The sequence below is a fragment of the Eptatretus burgeri genome, chromosome 11 (genome assembly GCF_056783735.1).
Source record: "Eptatretus burgeri isolate ZD-2024b chromosome 11, Ebu_testis_v1, whole genome shotgun sequence".
Lineage (NCBI taxonomy): Eukaryota > Metazoa > Chordata > Myxini > Myxiniformes > Myxinidae > Eptatretus > Eptatretus burgeri.
The window spans coordinates 12,745,351-12,758,789 of NC_140971.1; the positions used below are offsets into that span (position 1 = coordinate 12,745,351).

At 44.2% G+C, this 13,439-nt stretch overlaps 1 protein-coding gene across 1 annotated transcript in view; it reads right to left on the reverse strand.

The window, feature by feature from the left end:
* The window catches only part of MBP (myelin basic protein), a 48,440-nt gene extending 37,027 nt beyond the window's left edge, over positions 1-11,413 (reverse strand). The window contains exons 1-2 of the mRNA XM_085845227.1: positions 11,327-11,413; positions 9,672-9,708 (exon numbers count right to left, since the gene is read on the reverse strand). Coding sequence (XP_085701353.1) covers positions 9,672-9,708; positions 11,327-11,398 — 109 coding nt within the window. The 5' untranslated portion in view covers positions 11,399-11,413. The remainder of the gene's footprint in view (positions 1-9,671; positions 9,709-11,326) is intronic.
* Positions 11,414-13,439: the final 2,026 nt, after the last annotated feature.

Sequence of the window (13,439 nt, forward strand, 5' to 3'; positions counted from 1 at the left end):
TATAAAGTTCTTTCTAACCACTGACTTACTGACTGATTTTAAAGATCAGTGCCTTCAAGGTGACGTAGAAAGCTGAAATGTTTGCGTGCCGATGGACATCGAAACCAGTACAACGGAAAAAAAAAATCACAGAATCATCGGACAACATCCGAAAATGAAAATATAAATAAATTTTTTAAAATGAATTTGAGTGACCCGAGACAATGGGGAAGCACGGTGATTTTGTGTGCTGAGAGACATCGAAGCCGATACACCAGGAAAAATCACAGAACCGACGGAAAGCATCTGTAAATTAAAATATAAATAAATGAAGAAAAAAATGAAAATAAACAAGTGAAACCCTTCAATACAGCGCGTATGGTGAAGCAAATGAGTACACTAATGTTAAAATATGCAATTTATGCTTTTTCAGTTGAAAAACAATTAAAAAGCGTACTTAATATTTGAAATGTAAAAATATTGTTATTATTGTGATAAGCACCTTTATATATATATAAGAGAAGGAATGAAATCATTCGATACAGCGTGGCAGGGGGCCGCAAAAGAATGATAGCATAAGAAGAACTTAGCTTTAAGCATTCGGCGATCGGCGCGAAATGCGATGGTGGGCGGAAATGACGTCTTTCGGCGCGAAATGCCATGGTGGACGGAAATGACGTCTTTCATTTGTTCGTACATGAGGGGCGCGTTTCCTCGTTTTTTTCCATCAAGCAATAAATTAAATGGTTTTCACATATATAACATATTAGTTTCACAAATTTCCATTGAAATACTCGGGTATTTCCGTCAATTGTCGCCATTTCCGTCGAGGTTACGCACTGCATCTACCGGACGGCCGTCATTGGCTGTCTTGAGGCACGTGGGGGGGGGGACACGGGGGACACCGGAGACGTGGTAGACACCGGCGGGGACATTTCAAACTCGGTGCAATTGTATACAGCGCACGCGCTGTAATAAATGAAAAATCAAATGCAAGTGAGCGACTCAAGACAATGGGGAAGCACGTTTTGTATGCTTACACAATGTGTTAGCACACCCTGCTAATATTAAATAAAGCTCTTTCACTCACTGACTGATATTAAAGATTGCCACCTTCCGGGTGACCGAGGAAGCTGAAATTTTGCATGCAGATGTACATCAAACACTGGAAGCCAATCAGAATCAAAAAAAAAAAAAATCAAAAAAAATTTCAAAATCAAAATCAAAAATCAGAATCAAAAACACATCAAAAGCCAGAACACTGGAAAAAATTAACAGAATCATTGGACACTATCCACAAATGAAAATATAAATCAATGAAAATAAATAAATGAAAAATCAAATGCAGGTGAGCGACCCGAGACATTGGGGAAGCATAGTAATTTTGTGTACCAATGGACATCGAAGCCATTACACCAGGAAAAAAAAAAGATCACAGAACCATCTGAGAGCATCCGTAATTGAAAATATAAATCAATGAAAATAAATAAATGAAAAATCAAATGCAGGTGAGTGACCGGAGACAATGGGGAAACACAGTTCATTATTGCTCACAATTTCTGTTTGTTACCAGCAGATAACCCACTCAGCAAACTGTTTGTGGCTTGCCCACTCTAACACTAGAACGCGAGTATTCATGGAAATAATATCACCGATGTTCGCTCACCCTGATGATGAAACTCAAATGGAAATGTGACCCGAATGTTGAACTTTGCCAAGTTTGAGGTGCAGAGACAAGTTTGGCGTCACGTGGTGCAGCAACAAAAGCAAACACAAGGAAACTTGGCCACAGGCCATTTTGCCCATTATTCCTGTGCTTTATCCACACTCCACAGAAAAAGTACGTTTACACATCATCTCCGACACCAAATCCATTCTTCGAATGCGCTCAATCTCATGGCACATTCACTTAGACCTTTAACACCTATATGGAGGGAATTTAGCCTTAGTGCTGGCACACAATGGTCTACCTTTTCGAGGTATACAGACTTTTTAAAGTATATAGAGCACTGACAAACAACTATAGGTTGGATGCCATTGTGCAGGCTTGTTGGATCTAATGGCCTCCTCATTCATATGCTGAAGTTCATTGTAAGGTAACTCATATTGCTTGTTTATTCTCGACTCAATAGAATCAGTGGCTGACACATTTATAACCTTGATGGAATCAATGACTTAACACCATCTTACACACCAGCACAAGAAAACCGACTTCAGGTATGCATGTCTTTGCTAAACACAGTGTGGTACAAAATTGCATGCAACAAATGAATGTTCAAGTTGCAATATCCTTTTCCAATTAACCGTATATCGTCTATGACTTGAAATCACTTTTTCTAATAAAAACTTTTTAAGTTTAATTTACTCGTAAACAAACAAAAAAAAGATTGTCACACAAAAACTCAGGTGTTTGCACCTTTCTGGGAGCCTGTAAGGAGCTCAGGCTGTCTGCAGGTGTGCTTTGCCTCCAGGGATATCATACCAGGCACGCCCAAAATAATAAATAAATAAATACTCCATCTCCACATGTTGTACAATAAACTGCTATTGGCACTTCCGATTAAAAAACAAAAAATTAAAAAAAATCCGATTTAAAAAAAAATAAAATAAAATAAAATCTACCAAATTGGAGAAATACTGCAAGGGACGTGGGGAAGAATGAGAGCAAGGGTAAACAGAGGAGGTAAATACGACGACTACAGCTGCAAACTCTCACTCACGGAATTGGAAGGAAAAACTGGAAACCAGGAAGGAGGTGGGCTTGGGGAGGGTAAATGGGGGTAGAAAAGATCATGGTTGTGGATGGGGGATGGTCTGAGATGGTGGTGTAAAGCACTCTTGAAGCCCAAGAGGGAAGAATGGGATTGAACAAACTGAGAAAGTTGGTTCCACAGGCAGAAGAAAGGAACAAATGAGTGGAGGTGAGCAGTAAGTCTGGATTGGATTTTGGTAATGTCATCAGAAGGGGATTACTGGTTACTGGGCATGCACCCTGCAGAAACCTGGGGGGGGGGGGGACAGGACAGAGCACGGTAAGGGCAGAGGGTGCAAGACCAGAAAGAAGGTGGTAGAATACGGAGAGACCACCGACACGTATGCAACGTGAAAGTGATCGGCCAAGAGGCTCAGCTTCATCCTGGGCGATTCCAGGCAGGTGCTCCAGCTCATAGGGGAGAGCAGTACTCCATCAAGCTGCAGATAAAGGCCTTGTAGGTCGAGAAAAGGTTGCATGTGCCAAGGAAGGATTTTGCACAACAGAGGATGCCAAGTCAGTGACTGACTTTGGAGATTAATTTAGATGTGCTTTGGCCAAAAAGGAATATGGCTGATTGTGAGGCCCAAAAGTTTGAGTGACTGAACTTCTTCGAGAGGATTGTTGAGAAAATGGATGGAAGGGTTTGTGTTACGGTCCTTTCGGAGAGAGATGGTGAGTGTGTGGGATTTCTCAGGATTCAAAGACATATTTCAAGTGTTTGACTAGTTCGTGATTCTATTGAGGTCTATAGAGAGGGAAAAGGCCTTCCGATATGAAGGATGAGGTGTCTTATGGCAGAAGGTGGTGTCATCAGCACAGTGGTAAAGAGGATTTCCAGAGTCAGAAAGACCATTCATGAAGATTAGGAATAGGACAAGGTCCAGAGCACTGCCTTTGGGGAACTCCAGCTTTGACAGACAGGGGAGATGAGAGGATCCCATTGAGACCAACGCCTTGGATACGGGAGTAGAGGAAGTCAGTAAGCCATGAGTCTAATTGCCCTTGGATGGCATAGGCCGATCCCAAGAAAAACCCTAGTGTTGATTTTCGATTTCGACAGTGGCGTCACATTGTGAACTCACCTTGATCCAAACGGCGGCTTCACATTGAGAAACTGTGTATTTCAAGCTCGGATTTAGATACTGATTCCACCACCATTAGCAACTCACAAGGTTCTCAGAATGTTGAGACTGATCAGTGGGAATTTGAAGAAACGGTTGGAGACAAAATTCGTGATGGAAACGCTTTCAGGGGAATTGTCGAGCCGTATCGTTTCGAGCCTTGTGCGAGCGATTCAGACCATGAAGGTGGAAGTGTTTGTGAAAATGAAAACGCTGGTCACATGTTCACCACTGATTGGTATAAGTTTTGGTTTTTCATTCAATTTACAGTTTACTGTATAAGGGAGGGATTTTGTATTAATTGATAAATCAGTTATACTACTCAAACAGAAACACCTGTCATTGCCTGACATCCAACACCGCCCAGGCACACTCGGACACCACGGACAAAATGCGTGACGAATGCTTTGTCCTGCTGTCGCAGGCTGACCAGGTGTCTTGTATACAAGTTTCATACTTTTCCAGGACGCCACTTGTGCCAAGGGTCATGTTGTATTCATGCCATGGCCGTAAAATCGAAAATTATTCACCGTTTGAATTAAATCATACAGCAATGTAAGCTGGAGACAGTACAGGTATGACAGTCCACTTCCGTGTGTGACAGCACAGCTAATCTGAAGACGTAGAAGATTTTGGCTTTTAATCGCAAATTTACCAACTTTACAATTCAGAAATTAAAAAAAGACACATCCTATCGATTTTGGAGGGTATTGAGGGATAGATTAGCGTTGCGGTGGTCTGAGCATTTTGGTTCCCCTTTAAACGGACGTCCCGTCTGCCAGCATTCCTTGATGCATGTTAAAGATCCCATGCTGCCCTTCGTGAATATAGGCAAGCTATCGCCGACACCATGGCCAAATTACAAAATCCTGCCTTAACTCGTCGAACATCAGGCCTGGCTAGCCAGTTCATGAGGACTTGGAACAAGCTTCCCCCGACGAACCCCACAATAAAAGGTGGGTTAATAGTGGGTGTTAAAAAGATGCAGAAAAAGAAGAGCTGATGCTGTCTGGTCCAGATGGAGAATCAGAGTCCATGGTTACCAAAAACTTCTCCCCCTCTTCAGGTGAAAAAGGCACAAAGTGCAGGAGATGTTGGATGTGACTGGGGAGGATAGACACAGAGTGTGAGGGGTTGGGGAAACAAAATTTGTAAGCAAACACAGAATTGAGCCATTTGGCCTTCTCATGAGCAGAGGAGGCTGTGCTGCCATCTGAAGTTAGGGAAGGTATGGATGGGGTGGGACATACTCCAGAGATAGCTGACCTGACAAGATGCTACCAGGTTTTTCAGGAAGGAGCCATGTTTAAAAGTTCAGTCTTGAGGTTGGCCATATGTTTGGGGGAAAGTGGGGTGGAGTGGGTATTAGGGTAGCGAGAAGGGGGAAGGCGGGAAGCAGAGAAGGAGGACATGAGATGGTGGGATGCTGAATTTGGGGACACAGAAGGGGTGAGGTTGGGAGGACGTTGGCATGTCGGTAATGACGAGGGGTGCACACTGATATGGAGGGGTTTAACACCTTCAATAGATGTGAAGGCGAGTTGATGTTTGTGTGTGATAACCTCTGCATATTTGAATTCTTGTTATCCCCAATTCAGACACACTAGGCATTACCTTTCAGGTGGTTACGTCACCCCACTACAGTCTTTCTCTCACTCACACACACACACACACACACACACACACACACACACACACACACACACACACACACACACACACACACACTTACATTTTTACGATGAGTAAACTTACACATGCATTTTTTATTTTTTTTAAGAAACACTACCACAGAATGTATAACAAGGGGAAGCAGGGGACAAGAGGGACAGGAGAGGAAAGGTAAAAAACAGTGTGGAACAGAGACATGAGATCTATGGGAGAGGGATAGGAAGGAGTACACAGGGTAAACAAGATGGACACGAACATGGACTTTCAGGAAGGAAAGCAGGGAATTTGAAAGGGGTGGGTTTGGGCTGGATTAACGGGGATAGAAAAGATCGTGGTTTTGGATGGGGAAAGATCAGAGATGTTGGTGAACAGATGTTTTTAAGACGTGGAGGGAAGAGTGGGATTCAAGAGAGTGTGGGAGTTTGTTCCAAAGTTGGGAAAAAAAGGAATGAAAGAGTGAAGGTGAGCAGCGATTCTTGATTTTGGTAGTTTTACCACAAGGGGGTTACTAGCAGACCTTGATCACCCTGCGGAAATATGGGGAGGACATATCGCAAATAGAGCAGGGGGGCCGAGGCTGGAGAGAAGATGGTAGAAGACAGAAAGACCACCAACCTGCCTGTGGTTCGAGAGTGAAAGACCCAAAGACTCAGTCTCATCGTGGGAGATACCAATGATGCTAAATGCCTTGATTTCCACAGCGTGAAGCCGAGAAAGGTGAGAGGCAGGAGCACCAGCCCAGGTGGGAGAGCATTACTCCATCTGCCTGTGGATGAAAGCTTTGTACGTGGTCAGGAGCTCAAGTGTGCCAAGGAAGGAATTTGCACGACGGAGGATTTGCATGAAGGGATGGAGGGGGAACATACACCTGAAACAGACTTAACTAGACGCCAACATGATTTGGAGGAGGGAGAGAGATTTGAAAGTTCAGATGAGATATGAAAGATGTTGCTTCCTAGCTCTCCTGAGGGTAGACACACTTGTTATGAGCTTTGTGGAAAGAAGTGAGATTCCCCTCAGTTGGATTAGCCTTTCATGAGGGGAAGGCAAGTTGTTTCAGGACAACTGCCTCACCACAAGCTTCAGTGCACCATGGGTGGAAGGAAGGGTAGAACAACTGAAGAGGAGAGGGGATAAATCTGTGCATGAGAGAGAAAAAATTCTTTGAAGGAATTCCCAGGACGAGTTGATGTTGGAGAAAGTGGAGATGGGAGACCAGTCTGGAAGTTTGATGGCTGCTTGAAGTCCCTGCCAGTCGGCCTGAGTGAAATGCCAGATTCAAAGGCGCTGAGGTGGTTCTCTAAAAACAGCCAGAGAGATGGCTACTTTGACAAGCATGTGGTCAGATGAATTGATTGGACTGGAGGAAGAACTGCAAAACTTTTCAGGGAAATTTGTCAAAATCAGACCCAGAAGAGCTGGAGGAATGTTGGTTGAGATCCGGGTCAGGAAGTTGACAGATTGAGTCAGTCCCCAATGAGTCGCAGAAGCTTTTTGCTGAAGTGCCATGACAGGTGAGAGAGGTACCCACACCCAGCCAACTGGCATGATGACAATTGAAGTCACCACATATAAGGATGAGAGAGTTCGGATGAGAGGATAGACGTTGATCCACGTTTTCGACGAGCGAGATGTAAATGGAGTCATCACTGTTTGGTGGACGGTACAACACACATATAAACATGAGGTGCGAGTGGAGGGAAAGCCGTAGCCAGAGGTATACCTGGGGGTGTGGGGGAGTGAGGGCAGTGCATGGAGAGTGAGGAATTGAGTTTTTGATGAAGAGAGCAACTCCTCCACCAGGATGAGGTTCAGGTCTGTCATACTGGAGGAGGGAGTAACCAGGGAGAGATATGAGGGAGTCAGAGGCATCTTGAATAGGAAAGTTTCTGTTAAACAAATTATGTCTGGTTTGTCAGTGGCAACCTGTATGGAAAGAACTGTCAGGTTAAAGTGAGGGCCCAAGATATTTGAAGTCCACACTGTTAAGGAAGAGGGAGAAGAGGAGGCATTGGGTGCAGGGGAGGGGGAGGGTAGGATGAGGAAGGAGGGGGGGAGCTCGCGAGAGTCGTTGACAGGGTGTGCGGGATTGCAGAAGAGCTAGAGGAGAGGGCTGGATGAGGAGGAGAAAAGGCTAAGATGTAGATAATCCCCCTAAGGAGAGGGGATAACAGGTGAGGGGTTAGGAGGAGAAGGAGGAGGAGGAGGAGGTAGATTTAAGGAGGTGGGGTGAATTGGCACAGAAGTTGGAAAAATCGGATGATTGATGGAACACGAACATGCATTGCAAAGTGAGATTTTTTTAAACTTTAAAGTCAGCGATGCAATTCAAGACATTACGTGAGGGATGCGATAAAGGTGAATGAAGAGAATAGAGAAAAGAAACGTTGTGACAGTGGGACTTTTTAGACACGGGATGAAAGAATAGTCTCATTGAAAACAGTTTTTTTAAAGAAGAAAAAGAAGAGTTGTGAATTATGATACAATACCGAGAACCACATGTATGAAAGAGGAAGTTGGAACATTTTTAGAGACCGTTTTGTAATTTTTTTTAATTTATATTTTTGATAAAGATTAGCTGAAGGAAAGGTTGAAGAAAAAAATCGTGAAGGTGTATGGAGAATGTAGGTCGGCAAGAGTAGAATATTGTCGATTGGCAAAAGAGGAAGGAGGACGAAGAGTCAGAACACTGAGTCACGTGGTTACATGGGGATAAGGGGTGAGGAGGGGGAAAAAAGTGTTTTTTTATATTTTAAAACATGAAACAGAGGGTATATATATGGTTGGGTGGGATAGAAGGTCGGTAGAGGGACAAGTGGAGAAAATAAGAACTGATGGTAATAAGGACGGGTAGGTCTCAGGGAAACCCGATATGACAAGACCGACAAAAACTCACCAAAAAGCACAAATTTTGAAACAAAACCGAACTAGGAACACACAGTTAACATGTTAACTAACCCTAACCCTAACAAATCGTCGCCCAACGTCACGTGCCATGCGATTTTGGAAGAAACAAAATAAACAGTCAAAACACAACAAACAACGACCAAACACTTCTCTTTGAAAAGTCGGAAGAGACCCCTGAGAGAACCAACCGTCGCCTCAAAAACCGGAACCGGAACCGGAAGTTTTGTTCAAACTCCTAAAAGAAAAAAACCTCAGCCTCCCCCTCCCAACTCTGTCTCATCTTTGCTTTCCCCACCCCCAACTCCAAATCCTCAACCTTCCCCTTCCAAAGCTGTCCCAAATTTACTCTCTCTCTCCTCCCGCTCATAAAAGCAAATGGGCATTCACACATCGAAACGGCGGAATATTTATCGCCCTCTGCTCCCCTATCATGCCATCACCGATTTCACAGAAACCTGTCACAATTTTAAGACTATATAGTCAGAAATAAAACCAAGTTTGCGTAACCTCAACAATAAAAGCGCTCCTTGAGAAAGAGAGAGAGAAGGGGGGGGGGGGTTAATGCAAAAGTGTTCTAAAGTGTAAAATATGGAAATTATTCGCAGAGTCATCCAATGGGTGGAACTCGCATACACGGACACACGCACGGCTCCTTTTATATTTAGATAAAGACTGACATCACGAAAGGGATGAAATGTGGGGTTACTGAAGGCACGAAGGAAAGTCATGCTGTCGGTACGGAGACAGTCGAAGAACTGAGTATTTGTGAGAAGAAGAATAAGAATAAGAATAATAAGAATAAGAATAAGAATAAGAATAAGAATAAGAATAAGAATAAGAATAAGAAGAAGAAGAAGAAATGAAGGAAATACAGGCAGAATGAGTTCATGATGTTTTTTGAGGAGTTAAATGGAATTGTTTTTGTTTGTTTATTTTTTGAGGAGGGAGGGGGGGGTGAAGCAAATAGAGGGACGTTAAGGAGCATGGATGGTGAACACTGAAGAACACGTCAGATCGAATGAGGAATGTCGAATCACAAAGAAAAAGAAAGCCGAATGAGAAACTTGTCAGATCAGACATAATGGGTACTCTCACTGGCTGAGGCTTTGGAGAGTTTGGCCAGACACTCACAAGGACACAAATTTGATAACGCACCACAACAAGGTCCGGTAAATTGGGTAAAACTCGGAAAATCGGACAAAAACACAATAAACTAGAGAGTTCGTAGAACACCTTACCCCGTGCAGTCTTGAGAAACAAGGACGTGGGTGGAGTCTGCGAGCGAAAATTTGATTGGTCAGAATGACGTAAAATGCTGCCACATTGTGTCCAAGTACCGCTAAACGGAAGGGTTATGAAAGTGACAAAAAGACAATTTGTGCCCTCCGGTGTTCAAGTGTATAATTCGACTGAAATAAAATAAAGATTTTAAAGGTTATAGAAAATAATTTTTCGGAAATTTGCGTACCGCCCTCTTCGGGAGTTATGCAACGTCACGTGCCCAAGCCGCTAAAGGTCAAACTCCTCAGACCTCTTTGAAGACTAAAACATCTACATTTTGTATGAAACCAATGGCAGGATCCAGGATCTGGCTGCATTGTCCGCAAAACGGTCCTTTCTCATTCGGATGAACCGTCCTCTGTTGTGGAACGTCGGTGCTGACAAAGCAGTTTCTTGGCAAGGGTTACACTGGGTGGTTTGCCATTTCCTTCCCAGCAGTAGATAGGGCAGAAATATGGAATCTGTTCATGGCGTCAGGGATAGATCACTCACTCATCGGGAAGGACACTGTGGGATCTTCAACGTCCACCACTAATGCCGGCATATGGGATGCCCTGTTCAACGTCCATCGGAGTGACGGCACACACATTGATGAATCACCGTTCCTATGAAATACCGGATGACAGCTTCTATCTGGGTCGGGATTCAAACACAGGCTAGACTTTGAGGCATGTGTCCATGCTTACCCCAAGGCCACCGTGACAGCCCAAACAAAGGTCGACTGTTGCAAATTATACCAGGAGACCTTGCCATCCAATGACCGCTGACATAATAGATGCCTGTTTTACAAACAACAACTAAAGGGGATATGAACGAGGTTGCACGCACTATAGAAAGATGTCCCCAAAGCGAAACGTCCAACATCCAGTGCCTCATGCTTACACAACAAAGGCTTGAGAACACGCAGTCAACCGAGATAACCCGTCGCCCCTTTGTGTGAAACGATGGGTACACACGAACAGGACATCCAATTGTTGTGTTTGTAATGTGAGATCGTTGATGTTTATAATCGGAGCTCACGATGCCTGGAGGTAATCGAATACCAAGGACCGAGGCTCAGTTTGCTGGAAAAGGCTCACTGAATACGCTGCGATCGGGTTGCTTCGTTGAGCTGACGTTCCACGCCAAGGCCCACTTGACCCAAATAATTTTCACCAACCCAGATTATTTCCCAGAACTCAATTCTTCGTCTATCATGGATCGGTCAGCACGTACTGCCCGATCGTGTTTGGCCGCACGGTTCGCAGTGAGAGTGTCATGCAGCAGCATCGAAGGGTCTGTGCGTCCGCGCAACCCAAAGGAGTTGGTGGCAGCGGGTGTTGTGATATCGATACCACCGGATGTTCGGTGCGCCGATTTAGGAATGCAACAGGAGCAACAATGCTCGTCGCATGCGATTTCCTGAATTGCGAGGGGGGCGCAGCGAGCACATCGCGGCACGATGGAGACCGCGCTACCTCGGGTTGCGCACAAGGAAAGCGACCACGTCGAGTCTGTACTCCACTGTGTCAAATGTCAAATGTCACTGTGTCAAAACGAATCAAGTCAAATCTCACGGACATACTTCCGAAGGCAGAAACTAATTGTCACCTCGCCAGCAAAGCATACGTACCATGGAGTCCCAATGAGACCAGTCGTCCTTTTTGTGGAGTGCACCGATGGCTAAGGCGGTATCCAAAGGCATGTTGCAGGATAATTCACAATTTCCAAACGCCTCAATTCATTCGACGGCATGGAGGAAGGTATATGCTATTCCTTATGCATGTTGTGTTATGCACAAACACGCGTTTCTTTCCTTCCTGGTGTGTTATTTCCTTCCCACTCGTGACACTTTCTGGGCCGTTTGCCTAACTCAGCGTCCGCCAATTCAGCTATCGATCGATTCATTTAAAGACCCCTTCCAGTCTTCAACACCCGGATCTCGTGGTCATAATAAAAGTTGTGTTCGAACGTACCTGCACGAGTCGAGGGTTTCGAGCCGCAAGATGATGCGCACGAGCCGATGGTGATCGAAGAACCTCGTCAGGAGCAGAGCTTGGTGGCACGATGATCTGGAGGACGCAGGAATCCTGTGTCTGGGGTTTAAACCCCAAAATGGCACCCTTTTCACGTGTTGTTCTTCAAGCCGAGTATGGCGAGAGTGGCCTTTGTATGTGGCACTAGACGCACCCAGTGCTGGAACGTGGCACCTGCGTGACGCCTCCTGCTGGGTGGAACCTCCGTGGCACAACTCGAGGCGTGGGACCTTTCCCAGCACACATCGCAGCCCCTTCGTCGTGGCTGATAATCTTCAGCTTGATCAGGACTCGCTTGCTATTGATGCAAAGACTTGCGCAAAACCTTGGGGTAAATGTGAACACCTTCAAAGCATGTCATGCAAAGATGAAACTGCGACAGTTCCAATAGGTTTCCAATCAAGAGACGGTGTCAGGAATCTAAATCTTAACAGAGAATTTGCAAAATTATTATTTCTTTGTGAGTCGAGAATTATTGTATCTGATGATGACATACAGTACAAAAGAGAATCACAATCAAGTATTAATTGTATTGCGTTAGGATTGCACCGGTAAACTGGAATTGAATGGCGCGATCAGTGGGCGAGGTGTGCCTGTTTGTTCTCGATATCTTGAGATGTTCATTCGCTCAGTTGTGAGTGTGGGTGTTGACAAGCGTCAACATGTCGTCTGTGTTAATCAAGGGTGCAGCAAGGGTTCGTCGCGCCAGGGATTGGCTTTCCACCTGCGCCCCCTCTGTTGCAGTTCCACTATTGCAACTTATTTAGAAGAAGAACCACTCTTTTTGATTCTTTAGACACATTGGCCTACTTATAAAAACCATTTAAAAAAACCAAAAAACACACCACTTATTTCTTAACAAAAACAGGCAGTTTTTCTGTGGCTTGGGGGTACAAACCTGGATGGGTTGCCACTCCGACACAGGATGCTAGAATGGCTCATTCTTCCCAGTAAGCTGGCACTCATTTTGCCAACCTCGGAAGGATGACACCGCCTGGTGTATTTTTTTAACGGAATGGACAGGGGCTCAAACTCAACACCCAAGATCTTAATCCAGCCACCTTAACCGTTAAGCCCCCAGCAGACTTCCAGCTCATTTAGAAGATCAAAAAAGCATTCTGAGCTTACAGTGTGAACCTGAGATATAAATACCACACCTCAAAGAAGTGCTGAAGAGAGATCTTCACGGAGCGAGGAATGATTACTATTATTATTTACGAGAAGTAGTTTTATCACTGTTGGTCACCATCATCACCACGAGCATGAAGCACTGGACAGTTCAAAAAGCCCCTTGCCCTGCACAGTTTTGATTAAAAAAAGGACATTGGAACGGTCTGAGAGTGGCAAATTTGATTGGTCCAGATGACGTAAAATGCTGCAATATTTTGTCCAAGTACTGCTAAACAGACGGTTATTGAAAGTGCGAAGAAGGCGATTTGTGTTCTACTCTAATTAATTTCTACTATAATTCATTCAAGAGTATAATTCATTGAAATAAAATAAAGATTGTAAAGGTTTTAGAAAAAAAAAAAAAACACTTTTCTCAGAAGTTGACGCAATGTCTTAGACACCACCTTATTTAACACGTTACATCAGTTATTCGTGCCTGTTGTTTGTGTTCCTTTTTGACATCATTAAAAATAGTAAGTTTCCTGTTTGGAATGATGTTTTTTCAAATTTTGTTTCACTGCCAGACAGGCAGATAAAGTA